At 39.4% G+C, this 22,898-nt stretch overlaps 1 protein-coding gene across 4 annotated transcripts in view; it reads right to left on the bottom strand.

The window, feature by feature from the left end:
- The window catches only part of tiam1b (TIAM Rac1 associated GEF 1b), a 56,444-nt gene that overhangs the window by 16,137 nt on the left and 17,409 nt on the right, over window positions 1–22,898 (bottom strand). For 2 of the 4 annotated variants that reach the window (XM_056756742.1, XM_056756743.1), the window contains exons 2-16: window positions 16,498–16,550; window positions 14,611–15,533; window positions 11,687–11,896; window positions 11,247–11,517; window positions 10,492–10,664; window positions 9,850–10,074; window positions 7,489–7,674; window positions 6,331–6,477; window positions 6,153–6,227; window positions 4,885–5,055; window positions 4,448–4,552; window positions 3,583–3,664; window positions 3,409–3,495; window positions 768–980; window positions 573–673 (exon numbers count right to left, since the gene is read on the bottom strand). In XM_056756742.1, the coding sequence (XP_056612720.1) occupies window positions 573–673; window positions 768–980; window positions 3,409–3,495; window positions 3,583–3,664; window positions 4,448–4,552; window positions 4,885–5,055; window positions 6,153–6,227; window positions 6,331–6,477; window positions 7,489–7,674; window positions 9,850–10,074; window positions 10,492–10,664; window positions 11,247–11,517; window positions 11,687–11,896; window positions 14,611–15,486 (2,922 nt within the window). In that variant the 5' untranslated portion in view covers window positions 15,487–15,533; window positions 16,498–16,550. Of the gene's footprint in view, window positions 1–572; window positions 674–767; window positions 981–3,408; window positions 3,496–3,582; window positions 3,665–4,447; window positions 4,553–4,884; window positions 5,056–6,152; window positions 6,228–6,330; window positions 6,478–7,488; window positions 7,675–9,849; window positions 10,075–10,491; window positions 10,665–11,246; window positions 11,518–11,686; window positions 11,897–12,394; window positions 12,468–12,488; window positions 12,699–14,610; window positions 15,534–16,497; window positions 16,551–22,898 lie in introns of those variants that run through there. The other 2 variants (XM_056756745.1, XM_056756744.1) reach the window with 2 other exon arrangements.

A 22,898-nucleotide genomic window follows, 5' to 3' on the forward strand; every position in this document is an offset into this window, starting at 1 on the left:
TGGTTCCGCCATCTCAAACCATCCATCAACACGTCCAGTCAATGAAACGCTGCAACTTTAAGATGCTGAAAAACAAGTACACATACATCCAAATTTTACCGCTGTCTCTATCTTCAGAGACGCAGAGACCATCTGCCTGCTCAACAACTCATAATAAAGCAATTAGATATCAAACGACCTTTGCTTCATTGCATCTGTATTAAAACAAGCTATTTATATCCAGCCCCCACCACAAGACCCCCGCAACCATACAGGTTCCAGATACACTGAAGTTCATCATCACACAGACATAAAAAAGAGATGGAGACAAACGGACAGAGTGACAGAAAGGTCAAGACAAATATAACAACCTGATTAAAGTGGAAAATCCCTCGGTTTAAAAATAGCACAGATGACAGACGGCAAGTATTTCTGCATTGTGAATCTTCGGTCAGAGTTCAGAATTTGGAGGACCGCAATATCCGATTCGGCGAGTGTGAACGAAGCCCATCCAAACGCACAAAACGGTCGCAGAGTTATGCCTCGAGAAGTGAGAAACAGATCGCATATCCTGAAGCAGAGATGGCTTTTACCTTTCCATAGTCATCGAACTCAGCGAAGAGCTCAGTGTCGTCCTCTAAACTATCTCCTGACGTCTCCACGATCAGACCAACACTGTCGTCAAGAATCTCCTCTGTGGACACACAACGGTCAAACAGAAACAAGGTAAATATAGAAATTAAACTTCTAGAGTAGAAAGAGAGATGAGGAGAAAAACCCAAACTGACCCTGACTCTGCGAGAAGATATCCGTGTAGAGGTTGTCCACGGCATCCGAGCGTCTCGGGGGAAGAAAGCAAAGCTGTCGGCGGTCAACAGGGGGCAGCGTGTTGACGGTGAGAGAGAGCGAGACCTGAGCGAAGGCCACCTTCATGTCATTGAAGGTCAGTGTGTGAGCGTCCTTTCTGTTCAACTGCAGAATCTCATCTCCAGCATTCAGCCCTGTGACCCATTCAATAAATATAGATACAATCCATGAAAAATTAAACACTGTAATATTACTGTCAGACATCCCTGGAGGCATGTTAAATGTATGGCACAGTTAAAAACTCTGTTGATAAAATAATGTTAACCTAATGAAGTTGAATAAAGTACATATTGAACCAGAACAAAAGATTTTAGACTTGAAGTCGACTATTTCATACATAGACAGGTTTATCTTAACAAAATAAACAAGCGTTACTGCGCATGCGCACTTTTGTGACCGCAACTGAACCTCCGTAACACATTCACAAATAATATATTGCCTTTACATTATTTCTGATAACAATCAAAAGAAAGAAACCGAGAAGAACCGTTACTTGGCTAAACTTGCCTCTCAGATAATTAAAATTTAGACTGCGATACCAATCTCAACCGCTAGATGTCAATGTTCCAAACGGTTTCTTTAAATGTGACCAAACTACAGGACCCATTAAACAAATTGTTTATTTAATTAAATGAATATACATTAAAAAAAAAATATATTTAATGCAATTATTATTAAGTAAACTAATAATACAAATTAATATTGAAATAGTTATATTATTAGACACTAGAAAGTTAAACATCAGGCTAGCACGAGTCCGATGAAATGGTCTATTCATATCAAATAAAATGAGTTGTAAAAGTTTATTTAGACTAAAAATCTTCTGCATTGGACTAACGGATGGCGCAGATGCTCACTACCTGTCAACTGTCCTGCTGATGTAGATTTGATTTCCTCGCTCATAATTTCATGCATCTTCTATCTCAAAATAAAACTCAGTAAGAGCTCTTGTTAAGTTGGTCACGATGTGAATAATGACTCAAGGCCTCTTCCCCGTTCTCGCTAATGTGACAGCCAGCAGCAAAATAAAACAGATGTAATATAACAAATTATAGTCTCTGGCTTTTTCCATTTCGTCTTGCCTCTTCCCCTCCGGCGCACGAGTTTGACCCAGTTCCCTGAGGCGACGTGAAATGTCAGCAATAAGCCAAAGTCAGATTTCATCCAGCAGCAGCGATCATCCAGACATCACTGAAGGGATGAAAATCTTTTTGCCACATCGCCAAGAGTTCGGATGTGAACGAATTAAACGCAATAATCTGCCTTAATATTAATAAAAATGTCAGTTCACCGCAAAAAAAGAGGAAATTTTGTCATCATCTAGTCACTCGTTAAGTCAGGTTGTACAGAAATGGAATAAAAGACATGCCGCATTTAGTTACCATATACTTTAGATTGCATTCTGCACAAAATTAAAGTGAATGGTGACCAAGATTGACTTTAACCTTTAAAGGGGTGTGTCGTTATGGTGACATTTACAAAAGCGTTATGTTAAAATTGTGTTAATATTCAACATATCTTAAAGCTACAGTTTGACAAAAACGCCTCTTGAGGGCGCACGATGAAATAACAACAATGCCGTAGCTTGATGACGCTGTGAATGAGCGTGGAATTATGGGATCTGTTGTCTTCAACTCCACCGCTGATGGCCATCAATCAGACGGCGACGAGAAATCACATAGCGATTGTTTGATAAATATTGCAAATAATTGTGGTCCATAAATAAGTGTCTGCTTGAAACAAGTTAGTGGCTGGCTAGACTCTACTTCCGCATTTGTCCACGACAGTGATGTGCGGTAGTCTAGTGGTTTTGGGATATTTTACTGCCAAATTGTTACAAACTGCACCTTTAATATACGTTATGTACCGTAAATAATTCAGCAGTTGGTCAAATTGAACCTTAAGAGAAGCAATGGTTACATAATCGATCTCTCTCTATTTGCATTTTGAGCGTGAGTCATTCACAAAAATAAAGAAATTGACTAACAGCATCTGTAAATATTGTGATATTGTTTTCGCAAATTCTTTTCAGCCCAAAAATCATGTATTTAAAATCTGACATTGTAACGTCCTAGTCCCCATTCACTTTCATTGTTTGCACAAAAAGATTCAATCCAAAGAAAACGATGACTCAGGCTGTATGCCTCACATCTTTTTATTTAATAAAGAGAGGTTTGAGACCAAATAAAGCTTTTAAATAAAACTAGCGATTTGCATTTTTAGGTGAACTATTTCAAACAGTATGTACAACAGACCCTTTTTAAAAGGAGCCAAACAAAATCCGTTTTCTGTGACATGTTCCCTTTAATAAGTCGTGTTTCACGTACAGATCCAGTACGTTTTGGTAAATCCATCTCTGTAACTCGCTGTTTCTTTCTCATTTTTTAGAGTTTAGAAGGGTGGAGAAGAAATGTGTTCAGAAGCCCCGTCGAGCTGACAATGTGTTACATAACAAGAGGAGAACAGCGCAGATATCACAGCGTTTACCGCACTGCTTCATTTCTAGAGAGGGAAAATGAGGAAGAGAGATAAAAGAGAGGGAGGAAAAAACTGCTAATGAACCTTTAGCGAACGCTAATCCTCCAGCTCTGACATCAGTGATGTAGAGCTGCTGTATGCCGTCCTCTTCAACAACAGATATAGAGAAACCTGGAAGTGAGAGAGTGGTTATTATAATCAGTGATCAAACCCATTGTGCAATTTTCACTTTGCATCCTCAAAAAACCTGCATCTTACCATATCCAATCATACACGACTCATCTCGATCAAACTGGATCACCTTCCTTATCTTACAGCACAGCTCGATCTCCTTATACAGCTGTGAAAAGAGCGCAATACATCATTAATATTACACTAAAACACATCTTTGATATTTCACATTCAGAGAACAAGTATAAACACCAGGGACCCGTGCAGTCACGGACACACGCATGATGGTGTGAAGAGGTAAGGGTGAAAGAAAACAGGATGGTTTTATTGGCAGACAGGATCTTCTTCCTGTTTGATTTAGTGAATGTGACCGGAACATTTCTAAAACAATGAGACTCTAAACACGAGCTTGAAAATGTGACGCATGATGTGATGAGGAAAAACTTTGAAGTGTACAGTTCAGTTTCCCAGCTCACGTGAGAACTAAGACAGTAGTTTTCAAACTTTTATTCCGGATGCGATTAATCGTTGATGAGCCCTGCCGCTAAAGTTTGTGAAAATAGTAAAACAGCTTTAATATACTATGTGACCCTCCCAATTCTCGTTCATGCTTCTACAAATGCAACACAGCTGTGTGATGATGTCAGGTTTGTCACAGGCTCACATTTAATAAAAATAAATGATAATTTGAATTTGAGTCTGTGTCTGTGTGTCACACAAGATTATCAAACGGCTTCATAAGCATTGCATATGGATGAATCTTCAGATTTTTTTGTGACACCATCTGGTCTGTATATTATCATAAATTTGAGTAACGGTTCATTTAAAAAAAGCATGTTACTAGAGTGAGACAATAAATGGTGTTTGGATTGAGCTGACGGCCCAGCAGGATGAAATTCACGAGAGAAGATTTAAGCAGCGGGTGGGAGAGCGAATCCAGCTCCAAACGTACCAGATCATAAATATCCTCTTCTGGTTTAGGGATGTAGAACTGCACTTGATTCTCAATGAGAAACTTAAGCCACACGTAGTGTTTCGTGGGATCCAGTTGGTGAGCCTGGAGAGAGAGAGAGAGAGAGAGAGAGAGAGAGAGAGATGAAAGGAGGAGACCACGCATTTCATGGATAAACCGCACTGCCAAGCCTTGTTTTTGGCCCAGATAGACAGACACGGCACGCCTAAAAGACCCAAATGCTGATATCAGACAGAATGCAGTGTGTTTTTGGTGCAGTTCTGCATCGTGATATGAGCAGATGAATGCAGCGAGGTCACGTGTTCCAGTCCCGAGGGATGCTTCGGCAGTGACCTTCAAACATCCACTGTGGGCTGAAGTGACCCTCTGAATTTAAAAACGGTCATTCAAAACACATAGCTAAATGCCGATGTTACCTTGCAGATGGTTTCCAGCATATCTAGAGCCGTTTCTCCGGGCTGGATGATGGCTAACACGGGCTGATCATTTGGCAGACACACCCATGATGGAGTGAGGTGGTCTTTGGACCAGAGGTCCTGCTCCGTGCTGGGTCTTGGCAGTCCTTTCACTGGCGTCTTGGTTTCTTTCTGTAGGGTGAGAAATGAAGCACAGAGAAGCTGTGATTGGGGTCTTCAAGAGACGCATTCCACCTTCCTCCCTTTATAATAAGCCATTCAACTATTTCTGCGATACACCATTTTTGCATATGCATGCAGTAAAAGGATAAATGTCTGTATCCCACAATGCAATGCAATTGGCTTGACCTTTTAATATCAGTGTGATGGATGATTCAAAAACAACTTTAAACACTAATCAATTGATTAGATTTAGAATGAATAATATTGAGCATTGAAACCTTTTTATTTTCGAGATGGATTGACCACCAGTGAATTGAGATCATACATGACGCATTTTTTCAAACTTATTTAAAGTCTTTTTTATGATTTACTACATCAAATTATTCCGCATAATGTAAAGAACGTTCTATGAAAATATCATGTCAAAAATTAACATAAATGTTTGCAATGTATAGACGGTTTCCCAAACTTAACTTGCGAGAGACCTTCCACAAAGAAGCTGTCGAGTAGTTTTATTGTAATTTAATATTTTTTATGTACAACAAATATCAATTAAATATTAAATATAAATAAATATAAAGGAAATCTAAAATAAATGATTATATTATAACCAAACACAGAACGGAAGGTAACTTCGGAACAGGCACGTGCATCCGATTAAACTATTCTATTCATTTTTATCAAAGAAGTACAAGTGTCTCAATTTCAAAACCTCATATAATCTACAACAATAAACTGCATCGCATGTTTTTTATGGCTAGAACTACTTTTGATTTAAGATTTTTAATATTTTGAGACTAATGCATACTATTTTAAAATATACTGTATATTTATGGATTATGAAGTAGGCTTGTATTTTATTTCAATAGGTAAAATGGCTCAAACTCATGATTCTAGCAAATCTGTCTCAGGTACAAATAAGAGCATTGATTTTTAACATCAGGGCAATCTGTGATTGACAGACTGGTGGATTATCGTTCACATCCACGTACTAGATTTATCTCCCCATTCAATCCCAGCTGACAGACTAAACCATTACAACTTTACAAGTGCATCCTACACCAGAACATCAGCCCAGAGCACATGAGAGACGGACAGACACTTACTGTTGATTCTCTGGCAGACCCTTCAAACAGACCTTCCATAGGGCTTTTAACCGGGTCTTCACCTTCTGCAAAAACCTGTTTAGAAAGAGCATCTTTACTTTGGAGCGGACCCAACAAATTAACACTTTAAAAGACTCTTAGCCATCCTGAACCAAAAACTAAAGCACGTGGGGTATACCTGGGTAATAGTAGGGTGTGCTTTGCTCTTTCTTTTGGAGTGGGTGTCTAAGCCCCACAGTGACGAGAAGCGACTCTTTCGTTTGCTGGTGGAACGTGACATCGCATGCGTCCGTCGCCTCACGCCTGTCTCAGTGCGAGCCGCCACCTTCAAACACAAGGATACACGTGTCAAATCCAACGTCTCCTTATTGATTCACAATGCAAACTAAATAATTTATTTATTAAAATATCAAAAAGTTTTAAGCAATTTTGCGTCATTCAATTTAGCCTCCTCATCTTGTTTAAGGTTGTTTAATAATACTTAAACACTGCTAAAGATATTTTTATGCACGCCTATAACAAACGCTGCAGGACGAGTTGCACACTACTTAGGTTTACTACGGAGCGTCTGAACAACGAAAATAGTCATACATGCCTTAGTAAGCGCGACTAATATGCATAATCATTCCTAAACGCACAAAGAAACACACAAAAATATCCGGCTTCCGGTGGCCTCTTGTGTCTGGATGAATGGAAGTTTTTGGCTGAGCTCTTTTCTGTGTCATTCAAATGTTCAACACGCTTGTTGTACTGAACGCACTGTGGCGTTTCTGGGTCACCTGATGGCGAAAAGAGCGCTGGTCCCTTTAAAAAACCATTCTGAACAGAGCTTTTATTCCTAAAGAAAAGTATACAGGGCCAACGACCCTCATCCTCTCTCTCTCTCCTCCCAATGTGAATACTGAAGAGAGTCTCTACGCCCTCCATCCAAAAATTCATCCAAGCTGCAAAGACGAAAATAAAATCTGTATCTCGGTGTCGTCCAGCTCCTACACAAACCAGCAGAGCTTGAGGAGAATCTGAGGATGAGGATTGAATAACTGTGGCCAACATCCAAGAGAAAATACTCCGGCCAAAAATCTTTTGCTGCCACAAACCATTACCACATACAAACAACACCGACGGAGGAAAGCAGGTTATCACATGAGCATTCTGCGCAAAAATAGAGCGATATCGATGCTCGATAAAGAAAATCGTATTAGTTACTCTCCATTTTTTTTTAAAGAATTCATATATATCAAATCTCTCTGGTTAGTGCAACCGTACAACAATTAAACAAAAATAATACAGCAAATATAAAAAGCTGAAATGAAGTAAACCACTGTCAAATAGTTACCAGAGCATGAAAGGATGAGACGGAGAAGATGCCCAGTCGTCCCATGGCCAGTTTGGTTGGACGAGATGCGAAAGCCAGCAAGCGTTTGGGGTTGGGAAGCTCGCCGCCCTGCAGGCTGGACAGGTAACAGCGGAATCGGAATAAATCCATGTGGAACTGCTCTAAATTCTGCTCCCACAGGAAAATCTGTAAGGACGAGAGAAACAAAAATGTGGGGTTTACAGCAGGTTAAGACGCAATCAGAATAGCTTCTGCTGAAGATCCATCAAACATACTCCGGGAAGAAAATAAGAAAATGTTCAGTCAAATCTATTGCACAAGTTTGTCACTGATGCAAAGTTTTTAGCGAAATTAAATGCCATTTCAAATATCTGGAAGCTTCCATGCCCGTTTCATGTGTTCGTCTAACAAAATGGTGTTTTGGGACAGTGAAGTGGGTTTATTCTCTTCGGCGTCTCCTCCCAGCCACTCTGAGATGGATGTTTTTTTGGAAGACGCAGCGGAGGGGCTCGCCGTCCCGGCAACACACAAAGCGGCAAACAAGAGCGCTACACATTCCACTGGCGCAGAGGTCTCCGGCTCGACCCCGCTGTCATTTACAGGGGCACAATGAGTAACCCGACGCTGCCAAAATGAAACACCCACACAAACACACATGCGCAGGCACCAAACGCTGGGCTGTGGGCCATTCTGATCTCTGCGTAAACAACCATTGAGCGGAACGTGAACTTTTGCAGCGTTTGTGGCGGGTGAATGAATGTTCTGTCAACATTGTGCCAGTGTCAGAATTACAGCGATGAAAATCTGAGCTGGGATAAACAGATCACAGCTAGATGAGATGTAGCGCTCAGAGACAAAGGATGTTATTGCTGTAACGCTTTATGATATTGATACAATAATTATGAGACAGAAATGACTGGATAGATTCTTTCACAGCTTTGCAAAAATAACATGTTGCCACCACCGCAGACATTGTTTTTTGTCAAACTCAGACATGATTTTGTGTTAAAGTGCTTACACTTCTGGTTACTTGATTATGTGTTAAAGTGAGTGGTAATGTTCTGGCATTGTACTGAAGTCACCCAACTGAATAAACATCAGATGACCCTTTGGTGCTCCAAACAAGGTCATACAAGTTTAGAACGACGAGTCGGTGAATAAATAATGACTGAATTTTCATTTCTCTGTGAAGTTTCTCTGAAACAGGGTTTACAGTTTTAGTGATAAACTGGCAAGTGCAAATTTGATAGTTTTGATTGGATGTGATTTGCAACTTCATGACAGAAAAATTACTTGACTATAAATTAGGAGTTGAAAGAGAAAAGATTCTATTCAGAGAACTGTGTGTCTCAACTCAAAGAAACTACCTGACTCAGAGAAACATCTCCACTTTGAGAAGCCACTCGACCCAGTTCAAACGATTCAACTCAAAGAATCTATTGACTGACTCAGAGAAGCGACTCAAAAATGCAATTTACTGACTCAAAGAAAAGACTCAACTAAGAGAATCATCTCAATTCAAAGATACAACTCAACTCAAAGAATCTAATTACTGACTCGGAGAAACAACTCGTCTCAGAGAAGCGACTCGACTTTAAGAATCAATTGATTGATCAGAGAAACAACTCGATTCAGAGAATCAATTGACTGACTCAGAGAAACCACTTGACTCAAAGAATCACTTGACTGATTCAGAGAAACGACTCAACTCAAAGAATCAATAAACTGACTCAGAGAAGCGACTCGACTCAAAGAATCAATTGACTGACTCAGAGAAATGACTCGACTCAGAGAATCAATTGACTGACTCAGACAAACGACTCGATTCAGAGAATCAATTGACTGACTCAGAGAAACGACTCGACTCAAACAATCAATTGACGGATTCAGAGAAACGACTCAACTCAAAGAATCACTTGACTGATTCAGAGAAGCGACTCAACTCAAAGAATCACCTGACTGATTCAGAGAAACGACTCAACTTAAAGAATCATTTAACTGACTCATAGAAACGACTCGACTCAGAGAATCAATTGACTGACTCAGAGAAACGACTCGACTCAGAGAATCAATTGACGGATTCAGAGAAACGACTCGACTCAAAGAATCACTTGACTGATTCAGAGAAACGACTCGACTCAAAGAACCACTTGACTGATTCAAGAGAAACGATTTGACTCAAAGATTCAATTGACTGACACAGAATAACGACTTGACTCAGAGAATCAATTGATGGATTCAGAGAAACGACTCGACTCAAAGAATCAATTGACTAATTCAGAGAAACGAATCGGCCCAGGGAATCGACTTAAGTCGTTGCACTGCACAGGACAAGATGTAAAACACTCAACGATCAGTCACCTGATCGAGGATGGTCTTCCTCTTCTTGGTGTCGGTTACAGCTGACAGCTGCATGTCTCCCATCTTCTTCATCTTCTCGTCCATGTCGATCTTCTGCTCCAGCTTACGGATCTCCGCTCGCAGGAGACGTACCGTGTCTTCACGGTGGTGTTGACGGGCCACGGCTGCGGCGCAGGCCGAGTGGATAGCCGTGATCCAGTTTTCCAACTCTGTCTGACTGCAGGTCTGTGCAAAGAAGGTCAAAGATTAAACACAATAACAGATGACATATGGCGTCCTGCTAAATAATTTCTCATAATATATCTGTATGCAAAGTATGTATACTGTGCACAGAACACAAGGATAACCTTACATACTACATTTGCTGAGACAACAGCAGAGCAAGCACACTATTTGTGATTCTCTATCCCACAATGCAATGCACTGAACTTGACCTTTCATTTCATACATTTTTTAAAGATACTATATTTATTTTCTCAATGCAAAAAATACAAAGTAAAACACTACTGTTTGTAAGGTTATAATTCACACTTTTTGATTAAGTTGGAAAATGATGTGCAAAATGATCAACATTAATATTGTAAGAAATATCAGAATATAAAAGGGGGTCAAACGTATTTTGTCTGCCGGACATTCAGTTACCTGAAAAAGGAAAGAGTCTCCCAGCGAGTTACTTAGACAGAAGACAAAATCTTTTTTGGGGTGTTCGGGGACGGCCTGCACAATGCTATTTTCTGCCCACACTGCGTGTTTAGGGACGCTGTTGTGATCGATGCCGGACCGCCCGTCCGTCTCGTAGAAAAACAAAGTGCACCCTGGAAGGACAAATTAGGACACTCGCTCAAGCATCAGAAATTCACAGTACATGGTGAATTAAATCAACACAATGGCCTATCAGTTACTGTTTCCAGGGAAACAGAAGAGCAGCAGGTGCTTCTAGGGGTTTATTGATGAAACTCTGCCCTCCAGTGGCCACAGTAAGAAACTGCATTATGAGAAACTGATTATTATTCTCCTTTTTTTAAGACCTGTCTTGTTTTCTAACACTGCTGGTGAGGATGTGGAGTTTTTTAACATGCCAATACTCTTGCTGGTATCTATATAGAGGTTACATTCATACACAGAGTCAAATAAAAAGACTATTCTTTACCCCACAAGCAGGCTAAGACAGAATCATAATAAAACAACAAAAGCTGAATGTTTCTGAATGATGGGTGTTTCAAGTCTACAGAAATCTGCAAGGTGTTTCAGGTCCCGCCCATTTTACATAACAAAGATATTATTTCTTTTTTTAATTCAGTCTCTCTGGAAGTTGTAAAACCAGTTTACGTGTTTTATATCTTTTCAGCAACAAAACACAAATGCTGAAAAGTAGGGTTTACCCCGGACACACACACCTTTAAGAGACACCCAGTAGCTCTTCCACTTCCTGCGAGTGGCGAGTTCCACCTTCTTGTTTTTCTTATGCACCAGGAAGTTCTTGACGGCGAGGCGTCCGGCTTTGCGCACGGTGCCCTGTGCAGCCACGGTGAGCAGGGGGTCCGTGTGGTAGGCGGAGCTCAGGGTCACATGACTCTGCTCGTCGCTGAAGGCGGAGCTTCGTTCCTCGGGCAACTCCGCAGGACTAGCGCTCTGCTCCAGCTCCTGACGAAAGTTCTCGTAGACGCCCTGATCGAACATGCAGAATATACATTTATAGTACATTTGGGATTTTAATCTTATTCTATGAATCCAAGGTCCGTGATTTAAAAACGAAAACTTTCACGCCTCAGCTCGGGAATAAAGCCACCATGTGTCTTTATGCGCAGAAAAATAAACATAGACAGGTGTTGCTCACCAGTGTTGCCTCGGAGGGTCCCGTCCCCGCACCGCTGCTGCTCCCGCTGTCGCTCCCGGCGAAGGCGCCCCCTGTTGACGTGGAGTAAGCAGAAAACGACACTGACATGGTCTTGTAGCGCCGCACCTGGTGCTGAGACGCCTCGCTCTCTCCTGTCAGGCCATCGATGCCGCTGTCCTCGTAGTCACTGCCGTCTCCTGCCGTGACATCCTGGATACACAGAGGTCAAAGGTCAGCATAAGATACATAAGGCAAAAAACTTTCCAGCTACATGCATGATAAAAAAAATCTGTTTACACTGACTACACAAAGATCTCAGAACTGACGTAGAGAGAAAGTTACACTTCCGTTTATCGGCCAATCGCACATAGCTATCACGAGGCTGACACTTATAAACGCAATATGAAGAAATATCAGCCCCCTTAAAAGGATAGTTTACGCAAAAATGAAAATTCTGTTGTCGTTCACAAACTCGTGTCAAATCTGCGTGATTTTCTTTTGGAGAACACAGAAGACATTTGAAGAACTGACTTTCATTGCATGGACACAAATCCATTTCTCAAAATATCTCTTCTTTTTTGTTAAACAGAAGAAAGACTCACTTTTGGATTAGGAAGAACGTGAGGATGAATAAATGATGAAAGATTTTTTTGTGTGAACTTTAACAGTCTTGTTCAATACACAGCTTCCTTAAAAATAGCAACAAACCTGAGAGAACAGCTTAACGCCTCGACCTCTTGGCACAATCTTCCACATCAATTTTCCTAATAAATGTGACATAATCCGTTCAGTTTCCTCCTACCTGTCGACTGGAGTATGCTGTGTCTTTAGAAGCCGTGGACATTCTGTAAGTACAGACTGTCTAAGAGAGCACAGCGCTGTATGTGTTACACAGCTCTAAACGCTGATCCTACAATAACACTCTGCACTCCTGCCAGTAATGATGGGATATTACCCACCAAATTCAGCATCTAAAGAGAGTCACGTGACCTGACCACGCAGCCCGACGCATTCATCTTCACGAGCGGGCCTCACGAGACGGACTGTCACACAGTTATGCTCTTTCTACTTTCCACAAACCACTGCTTACATACGAGACATACAACCTATGGGATGTTTATTCCTGGTACATGTGAGATTTGAAACGTTAACCTGTGCATCTCTAGTTTCTGTTCTCTCTCTCAGATTCACGTTCCACTTCCAGTTCATTAGCATGACAAAAGAGACTCGGTTCTCACAGAAGTCTGACTCCACGATCTGGATCATCACAGACGGGCCAGAGAAGAAAAAAAACAATTGCACACATTTACAGTGACAGTACCCATAATGCACTGCACAGAGAGCGATATGACATTACCATGGTGGTACCTTGCGCGTTTTGTCCACCAGAAAAGACAAGGCATCCTTGAGAGCAGTAATGCATAAAATGTAAAACAATAGTATGAATTCACACACAAATGAGCGACTCATATTCTTATGAAAGAATGTAATGGATTCTGGGGGATTAACCGCAACATTCAGTTCAAGACTGACATTCTCCACTACACACCTACACTATGACTGTCTACATTAACATATACTCACTTTACAATAACAAAGGGACACTTCACACAAAAATACAAATACTGAAGCTTTGCATGCCTGGAACATATCCTTTTTACACTTCCACATATTCATACTGTTCAGTCATGTCTTATGAAACTGAAATTGAGTTGTGAACCCGCAGTACTGGAATTTTGAAATTTCAGTTTCTCACACAATGCTGTCGCGTGTCAAACACATTGACAACTGTTCAAAAGATAAGGGTCGCTTGAAATGTTTGTGTTGCTGTTTTTTAGGCTTCTGACTATAAACGTTTTGATCTGCTTACGTACGAGTCAATGTCAATATAAATTATTATAAGTCACCCGTCATGTGTGTCTGTGGGTTTTGCAAATACCTATTCAACAAAAAGCATTAAAAAGTTTTTGTCAACTTGGGCAACCAAGTATTTAATTTGGAAATGCAAGGTTTCAGAAGGACTGGAACAATATGCTAAATATCAAAGTTCTGATTTTATTTTTATTTTATACCTTTTTAGTCACAACTTCCAGTTTTATTTTTGTTTTATTCCAAACGTGAAATGTTAAATCTATCGAGGTTCATAAGTGACCCATAACTTCTGAAGAGTAGTGTATGACACACAGAAATTTGCCTTTTGGGGGGAACAAACAGGTAAATCTTTAAAGTGAACGTTAACCCTGAGGCTGAAAATATAAATCAAGTAGAGGAATGCATCTTATGCAAGAAAACAGAACAGTTACTGTCAGCGATATGTATGAAATACAACATCACATCAAGAAACAATATCGCTATAAGATTTTAATAAAAAACAGAGTTTTTAATAATTAAATCATAATAAAATAATATATTTTTTTATCATATTATATTATTTTACAATAATATTTAATGAAGACCTGTCAAACAATTAATCGTGATTAATCGCATCCAGAATAAAAGTTTGTTTTTACATAATATAAGTCTGTGAACTGTGCATAATAATTGTGTAATTTGTAAATACATACACATACATCCATATATTTAGGAAAATATATAAATTAATAAATGTTTACACCTACTATAGATTAGTAGATTATGGGTAAATATAAATAAGTACATATATACATATGTATGTGTATGTTTTTGTGCTTATAAATAAAAAGATCATATTCACAGTACACAGACATATACATTTATAAACAAACAAAAAAGATAATTCTAAATGCGAATAATCGTGATTAATCGTTTAACTGACTTGACTTAATGAAGAAACCAACAGAGCAATTTTTTTCATAATATCTCCTGCATCAAAACACTAAAAGTCCTGCCTAAAACAAAAACCAAAAAAAGGTTTTTTAAACAGGTTAAATTTCATCTGTGCTCACCTGTATGGTTTGTGCCCGCCTTCCCTGCATAACTCCTTGATGATTGGTCGGTCCCTCAGACAGACAGTGTGACCGGCGACAGGGCAGTGTGTACGCTCCATAAGCGGCACCATCGTCTTCACACAGTGATAATAATTTATCGTCTTCACAGTCTCTACCTGCAGCGCCGGCCTTATGCCATTTGGCGTATCGTCCATGCGTCGGCCTGCAGGCAGGACTCTTTGGTCCGTACAGCTCGTCTAAAGAATTGGCACGGTTGGAGTCCATCGACTCCAGACCTTGAGGAGACGACTGCAAGTCTGCAAAGTCCTTCTCATCGGGCGTATCTCCAATCTCCTCCGTGCTGGTCAGATGCTCCTGGCTCAGATCTGACAAAGACACCTCGAGAGAGTCTTCTCTCCACATATCTGCAGACTTGGAGCGTTTCTTTTTAAAGCTGGCGCCCTCTTGAGAACCGTCCCGTGTCTGTTGGGCATGGTCCTCTGGTGGTTTGTCCGTCTCCTTCGCAGGCTGTTTGGAGGGGACGTTACGGGTCGTGGCGGGCGATTGGGCCGGATGGTTGTGAAAGGACATGGGTCTGAGGTTCATGGCCACACGGTCCACCCATATGGGTCCGCTGAAGTCGGGCAGCATGTCTGAGTCATTGAAGGGCTCCAGGCCGTGGTCGGCCAGCGACTGAGGGATGCTGGGAGTGCTGCTTGAGCGCGTGCTTGTTTCGGAGTTGCGGTGCTCTGGTTTTCCAGACGGTGTGCGGCGGGAACAGTATGTCTGCTTGTTGGACAGACGGAGAGAACGGGACATGTGCTTACGGGAGAGGTGGCGCTGCCCATCGCCATAGTAACCATGGCTGCTGCTGTGACTTTCTGTGTTACCCATGATTCTGTATTTGCAGCCGACCTGAAAACGCTCAAAGGTCACGCAACCTTTAGGAGACAAAAGGGTAAAGCAAAATCAATAGGAAGAACATATTGACATTTCATCATATACACTGTAAAAATTAAAGTTAAGATAAATCAAACTGTCTTCACAGGTCATTTGAACTGATATTTACTTTAAAATAACATATCATATTAACTTGATATGAAAAAATCCAGTTGTAATTATAAAATGAACGTATAGTTGTAGTTGTAACTAATAAAATTAAGTTATATGAAATTAATTAAGAAGTCAGTTTACCATCATTGACTTGTAGAGCCAGTTTGATTCAACTTAGAAATTTAACACATCTTTTGAACTAAAGTTTTAAGCAGATCTCTTTTAGTGTAAATATCGTATATTACATTTACTCATATAATATTTTAATGTAAATGTGCATTGCTATACAGTGTGCTATTAGTATACTTATTTTAAGCTAAATATAAGAAAGTGTACATTCAAGCTACTCGTAATACTTCACAGATTTATACAGTATTGTATGTATTTCTCAACTTGAACTAAGTGTGTACACAAAGTTTACTACTGTTATACTTAAAGACCCTTAAAAGTACACTTTTATCAAGTAATAATGGGGCCAAATTAGTCTCAAGCACGATTGAAATAAGCATTTTACAAATATATTAGTGCAATACTTTGCTTGAGTGTAATTAATTAAAAAATGTTTAAAAATTTCTGTGATAATCGAATTTCACAGACTAATAGACTTTAACAAAAAGTCTACGTTTTGTGAAAGTCTAGTCATCTTATTTTCATAACTTCGGCGCTTTGGTGTGCCAACTTTCATATATTATTTAACTATGATTTGTTTTGGTCAAGCAGCCATTTCACGTTGATATGCATTGTATTTCATTATAACACTGTTATTATGACTGTAAATTATCCCTTACTTATTAAGTGTACTTAATAAAATGCAGTATTTTTTGTAAGGGACCGTAAAAATGTTAATGTTACCTGAGGTGTGGCAATGACATTACAGTCATTTCAGTCGGCATACAGATTAACTCCTGCATTTATATGAGAGAGAGAGAGAGAGAGAGAGAGAGAGCATTAGAAAAATCCACACACAGCAGTTTGTGATACAGAATAAGAAAATATGTTGTGAGGTAAATTTAGCTGAAGCTCAGAGAAATCTGACAGAATGAGAACTAAAAGAGCGATTAATAAGATTCGCCGTTGTGGTTAAAGACCACACACACGACGATCTTAAGACGCTCTGGACAACTTTAACAAACACAAGATGACAGATTTCACATAAGAGAGAGTGTGTGTGGTCGGATATATCAACCTGTGGATACCTCCTCAGCAGAATGAGTCTAAATATGGGTACGCACCGAAATCCAACACAGCCATTTTTCATACAGTAAAATAAGCACACACCGCAGTGTATTTAATGACTAGCACACTTGCGATTACTAAACTAAAGAGACCCCCAACGTATCGTTCATGCACTGAGGAGAGATATACAATAAATGTTTAGTCTTAAGAAGACGAGAACTCCCAATGAGGTTGATTCTGAATGTTTTAGGCTTAAAGAAACATTTATTCACCTCGATGTGGTTTAAAACCTTTATATGACTCTTTTTTCTGTGAAACACAAAAGTAGATATTTAGAAAAATGTCTCTAAAGGGATTGAGTCCATGTGGTTTGGTTACCAACATTCTTTGAAATATTTTTTGTGTTCGGCAGAAGAAAGATAGAAGTACAGATTTTAATGACAAGAGGGTGTGTTTTGGGTTTGGGCTGATTCAGGCGTATGATTGACAGCAATGCTGCACAAAGTCGGTCAAGCATTTTAAAACACGATGTTATCTGATGTGCATATAAGTTTCTTTGAATTAAGCAAAAACTGAGATACATTCTACATGAAGTATTACAAACAAAACACCGAACACGAAGATCGAAACCGAAGTTCTTGCGCTGTTTCCCCACAGTATTTGTGTCTTGGTTTACAAAGATCTTTTTGTTTATGGGCCATAAAACATTCTGAACATTAAAATGCACAAAACTCCAGGAAACACAAACAGTGAGAATTTCTCTCATGTCGGCGTGGAAACCAGGCCAGCTCTTTGCTGGTGTAGTGTGGGGGGGTCTCCTCCACATGCGAGCGTAAGCCATCAGGATAACACTAAAATAGAAATCACTTTAGAAGAGGGGCAGAAATATTTTAAAGGTTTAGAGACCCGCTAAGAGCAACTGCTCATGGGAACAAACATCAGCTCAACGTGCCCGCAGGCATCAGTTTTTTTAAGCTGCCTACATCTTCTGCCCAAAGGAATGTGAAAAGGTCTACATGTACGAAACAATGTTTCACCATCGCGTTAAATCAAACTGGCTTTGCATGAAAAAAAGAAAGACGTTTTTTTGACCAAAGACCCGTGTCAGCTTACAGCCGACCCCTACAGATCTAAAGAAGAGCACTTTCACAGTCAGAAGACATAGCCTCACTCCTGTTCAGCTGTGACTAATGGCCGTGTCACGCGTTAAACAACACGGGGAAATTACAGCTTTATATCACAAGACCATCAGGAGCCAAGACCACAAGACCAAACATTCGTGCAAGACCCACGGACGAGACTGATGAAGATAAGAGTCTGCTTTGATCCTTCCTGAAGCGCTATTTAACTTTTTGATGTTAACTCTTCATTCTTAACGCAATTCATACGTTTTTTTCGATGGAAAACGAAACAGAAAATCTATTAGAGCCAGTTTCTAAAAAGATCTGCGTTAGGACTCATAAACATAATAATCCATAAATGAAGCACTCAGAAACCAGATATTGGAGGAAATGAAAGATTGTCATCATTTGACTTCAACCTGTGTAATTTTTCGCTCTTAAAAATAAAGGTGCTTCAAAAGGTTCTTCGATGCCGTAAAACCTTTTGGTTCCCAAAAATAACCTTTAACATCTGAAGAACCTTTCTGTTTCACGAAAGGTTCTTTGTGGCCAAACAAGTTCATAACAGTTCTTTGACTGAATTGTTCTTTGTGGATTTGAGTGATGCCATAGAAGAAACAGTTTTAGCTCCACAAAGAAGCAGTCAAAGGTTTTTTTTAAAAAGCATCTAATTCTTACTTTTTATTATCTGAAGAACCTTTTTGGAAACAGAAAGGTTCATCAGATGTTAAAGGTTCTTTAGGGAACAAAAAGGTTCTTATATGGCATCACAGAACTTTGAAACACGTTTTTTTTAGAGTGAATGTTTCAAACAGAGATGAAACAACGTAACGTTACGCAAAAGTCATCACCAATCATAAGATTGCGTCCAAAATCGCCTACTTCCATACCATATTGTATGAGTCATGAATAGTTAGTCCGAGAGCTCAGTTTGCAAAAAGCAATAGGCGACAAATACCCGGATGGTCTACTGCTTCCCCCCAGATTCGATTGGATTGGTTTGGACACTTCTCTGTCCCATGATGCCACAGGAGCTGAGCAACGGTCAAATTTCAAAAGAAAATCAAATAAATATAGCAAAATAAAACTGGATGTCGATTTTTAATGCAAGTGCCAATAAATGAATTTCTCGTGACTAAATTATGTTTTTATCAACGCTCACGTGTAGGACGTTGTTAATACGTCATAGTTCAAAGAGCTTATGGGTCACATGACCATAAAACATGGCAGACTCAGTGTCTCCGAAATGTATTCATACAATATAGAACGTACTGTTTTAACTGAAGATAGGTATGTACCTAATCAAATTCAGTACGTATGCGATTTTGGACGCAGCCATACTCTTCTTTAATTTATTTTTGGTATATTTGTTAACAATTTGTGGTGTACAAATGCTTAATAAGAAAAGTATCATTTATGGTATCTCTCACATTTACTTTAAACAAACATCCTGGCAACAACACAACATCAACAACACATCATGATGCAACATTTACACAGAACATGCAAGTTTCACATGCTACAACAACACCACCATCTGCAGAATCCACTTAAATGTAAACCTCCCATACTGTGTTGCTTGATCTGATACTTTGTGTGTTGAGAAGCGCACTACTGACTATAAAAAATGTTTTTCTAACCGAATTTATCTATAGATAAAACTGGTGCTGCAGATAAATCAGCGTGGCGTCAGGTGACGTTGTTGACTAGATCCGATAATGATGTCAGGCGAATAACCGACAGCCATAAACATCCTGAAACAAACGCCTATAATCCCAAATCTCATTCATTCGGGTGTGCAAACAAACACGCCCTCCGATCCATCACGCAATCCAGAAAGACTCTTCGCGGCTCTTTGTGTTTACCTGCTTGTCTATGACAAAAAGTGACAGGTGCATTTCAGATTCCTTTGTTATTAGAGGCTTCAAGGAGGCACGGCCTCTATATTCAACACATACCATGACCTGTTGAGACAGGACCAGAGAGGTCCGATGGACAGCTGAAAATCAACACGGAGCTGAACTTCAGGGCTAAAGACAGCAATGTTGGCCCAAAGCGTAAACACAGAGGTACATTCTCATCGAGAAGCAAAAATTCATATACAGCTGCAGGATGAAGGAGAAGAACATCTCCTGCCAAGAAAATCAGCAAGGGCTTATTTCTGACGATCATACTGGGTAGTGAATTCACAGCACTTTGCTGAAATCTAACAATGTGTAAAACGGGTTTAACACAAACACCCAAATTATACCTCAAAAAAATCCATAGTTAGGTCTGTTCATGCATCCTGTGATCCTGAGTATTAAACGCTCATAACTCGTCCTGCATGGTGTGTGCTTTAGACTGAATGATACTGTTTGTTGAAACGGCAGTCACAAAATGAAACTTTCCAGCAAAAATATCTCATAAACGATTGAAGCTACGAGAAGGTATAAAATAGGCAAATTAAATGTTAGGTATGTCAAGTATGTAAAGTGATAGTATGCCTTGAATTCTGTGTCAATGCTTCTAAAAAGTTGAAACCTGAAGACTGATTTATAATCCTGTTTCTGTGACTTGCTCTAGGGGACGATTATCTTTTACGAGGTGTTTTTTAAAGGATAATATTGGAGACGAGTTGCAAAAATGTCAAACAGGTAATACCCACAATCCATCTCTGCAATAAAGTGTGAATTTACATTTGACTTTATCTTACAAGTATAAATCTTACAAAACAGAGAAATCTGAAAACGTTAAAATCTAGCTGATTTCAACTGTGGAAAAAAAGGAGAAATATTTTATGTCATTCCAAACCAGTATGACTTTCTTTCCTCTTTAGAAATCACAAGAAGAGATTTGGAAGAATGTTGGTAACCAAACAGCCCTGCCCCTTATTGACTTTTATTACATGGACACAAAACCACAGAGACATTTCTCAAAATACCTTCTTTGGAGTTCCACTTAAGAAAGGCCCACATATAACCTTTACCCTGAGGAAAATGACAGAATTGACATTTTAGGATGAACTACGCATTGAAGCAGACATATAAGCTTCTGAACCTATATTACATATCACATCTTTAGGCATTACTCGGATTTTCTCATTTTCTTCATCAGATGAAGTTTCTAAAACATTGTTTCGGTGTCTGTTTGGCTTCATCATCACTGCTGAGAGTTGCCAGCTGAATTAGTTCAGAAAGCGTAGAAACGTTTAATTGAAAAACGCCGTGAGAGGCATTCAGCAATAATGAACACGACAAATGTGCCATCTGTCTGAAACAGACGAAGAATTCAACATAAAACACACAGCCAGAGTAATAAAGTACAAAAACAAAATGACATTTTGTGACATTAAAGTACGTCCTAATGGCAACGCTGAGGTTAATGTAATTGCTTTGCCAATGATAAATCATTGTAAAGGGGTGTTGAATGATTGACAGGCAGTCGCTCATACCCTCGAGACATAGTCAACTCAATCTTCAAACACGGAGACCCTGATAAACAAGAATGTCACGGTTGTTTCTCTGTTACACACAACTGCAAAACACAATATCCGGCAAGTACAACACAATTCATCATTTATTTATGAGGTGGTTCATTCATGAATTCGTATCAATTCCGATTTCTTAAAGGAACAGTTGACCTTGTAAATGAAAATTCAGTTCATAGGGTATTGAAATAATAAAAGGGCCTGCTTTTGAGTGAGTGACGGTTTAGGGGTGGCGCTTTTTATTGCGTTATTTTTTCTACAACAATTGTACAAATTAAGAACTACGCAAATTATGAAATAATTACAAAATCTTTTAAGATCTGGTTGGTAAATAAACATTGAGTTGTCACTATTGGGCCATTTAAGCATCAAATAAACATAAACACCTCAAACAACATGAAGATCTCAACATTAACAAGATTTACTTAAAGATACAAATGTAATGTATTTGTCATGAATTCTAGTTTACAGGTGAACTTTCATTTTCTAGGACTGCAATTCTGCAAAGAAACACTAAACAACCTAAACAAAAATAAGTGTGAATTTGGGGCAATTAGTTAAACTTTCCCAAATCAATCAACAAATGACTACTCTTTAAGAGTACATAGCAAGACAACAACAACAAAAAGATGAACAATATTTTAAAGTGCAATCTCTAATTTTTTGTGTATTGCGGTATCTACTGAATCATCGGATGGCCATAAATTGCATTCACACTTCCTGGGTTCATCCTGCTGTAATCTTCAGCTTTGAAGCTTGTGAACGACGTGCCGATGGGGGGGTTCAGGCAAGCCCTAGCACCTCCTCAGAAACATGTGGTGAAGGGCATTTATCCTCCCCTGCCCCCTCAATGCTTGAATAAGTCATACAGATGGGGAATGGGGGCGTACCTGAGACCCCTGACAACATCCAAACTCCCCTCAGAGCAAGAATTTCTGAACTACACCCTCTGTTTGTCAAACGCGACCAAGAAGAAATACTATCACTAAACAAACGGAGGAGACTTCTTTCCAGACCTGTATGACTTCTGTAGAACACAAACGAAGATGTTTTACAGAACATTGGTAACCGAACAACATCATCTCCGTTGACTTCCATTGCACGAAGAACACTAAACCGCAGAGACATTTCTCAAAATATCTTTCGTGTTGAACGGGAGAAAGAGTCAAATTTGTTTTAACCGACATGAGGGTAAATAAACGATCACAGTATTTTTATTTTTGGGTGAACTATCCCTTTAACAACATTTTCCTGAGACTGAGAAGTTGGTGTCAGATGACCAAGTTTTGTGCGCAAGGAAAGAGATCCCGGTCTTCTCCGCCTTTAAGAATACTCTTATAGTATAGATCACCACTCATTTTGTATCATAGATAAAAAACACACGAAAATATAGTTACGGGACATTTTTGTACAGTCACTTAAGACTCTAACTTTGACAATCAATACTGCGAAAATGACGAAAAAGATAAAGGTATTTCATTTAAGGC

This window comes from Triplophysa dalaica, chromosome 9, assembly GCF_015846415.1.
Source record: "Triplophysa dalaica isolate WHDGS20190420 chromosome 9, ASM1584641v1, whole genome shotgun sequence".
NCBI classification, from domain to species: Eukaryota; Metazoa; Chordata; class Actinopteri; order Cypriniformes; family Nemacheilidae; genus Triplophysa; species Triplophysa dalaica.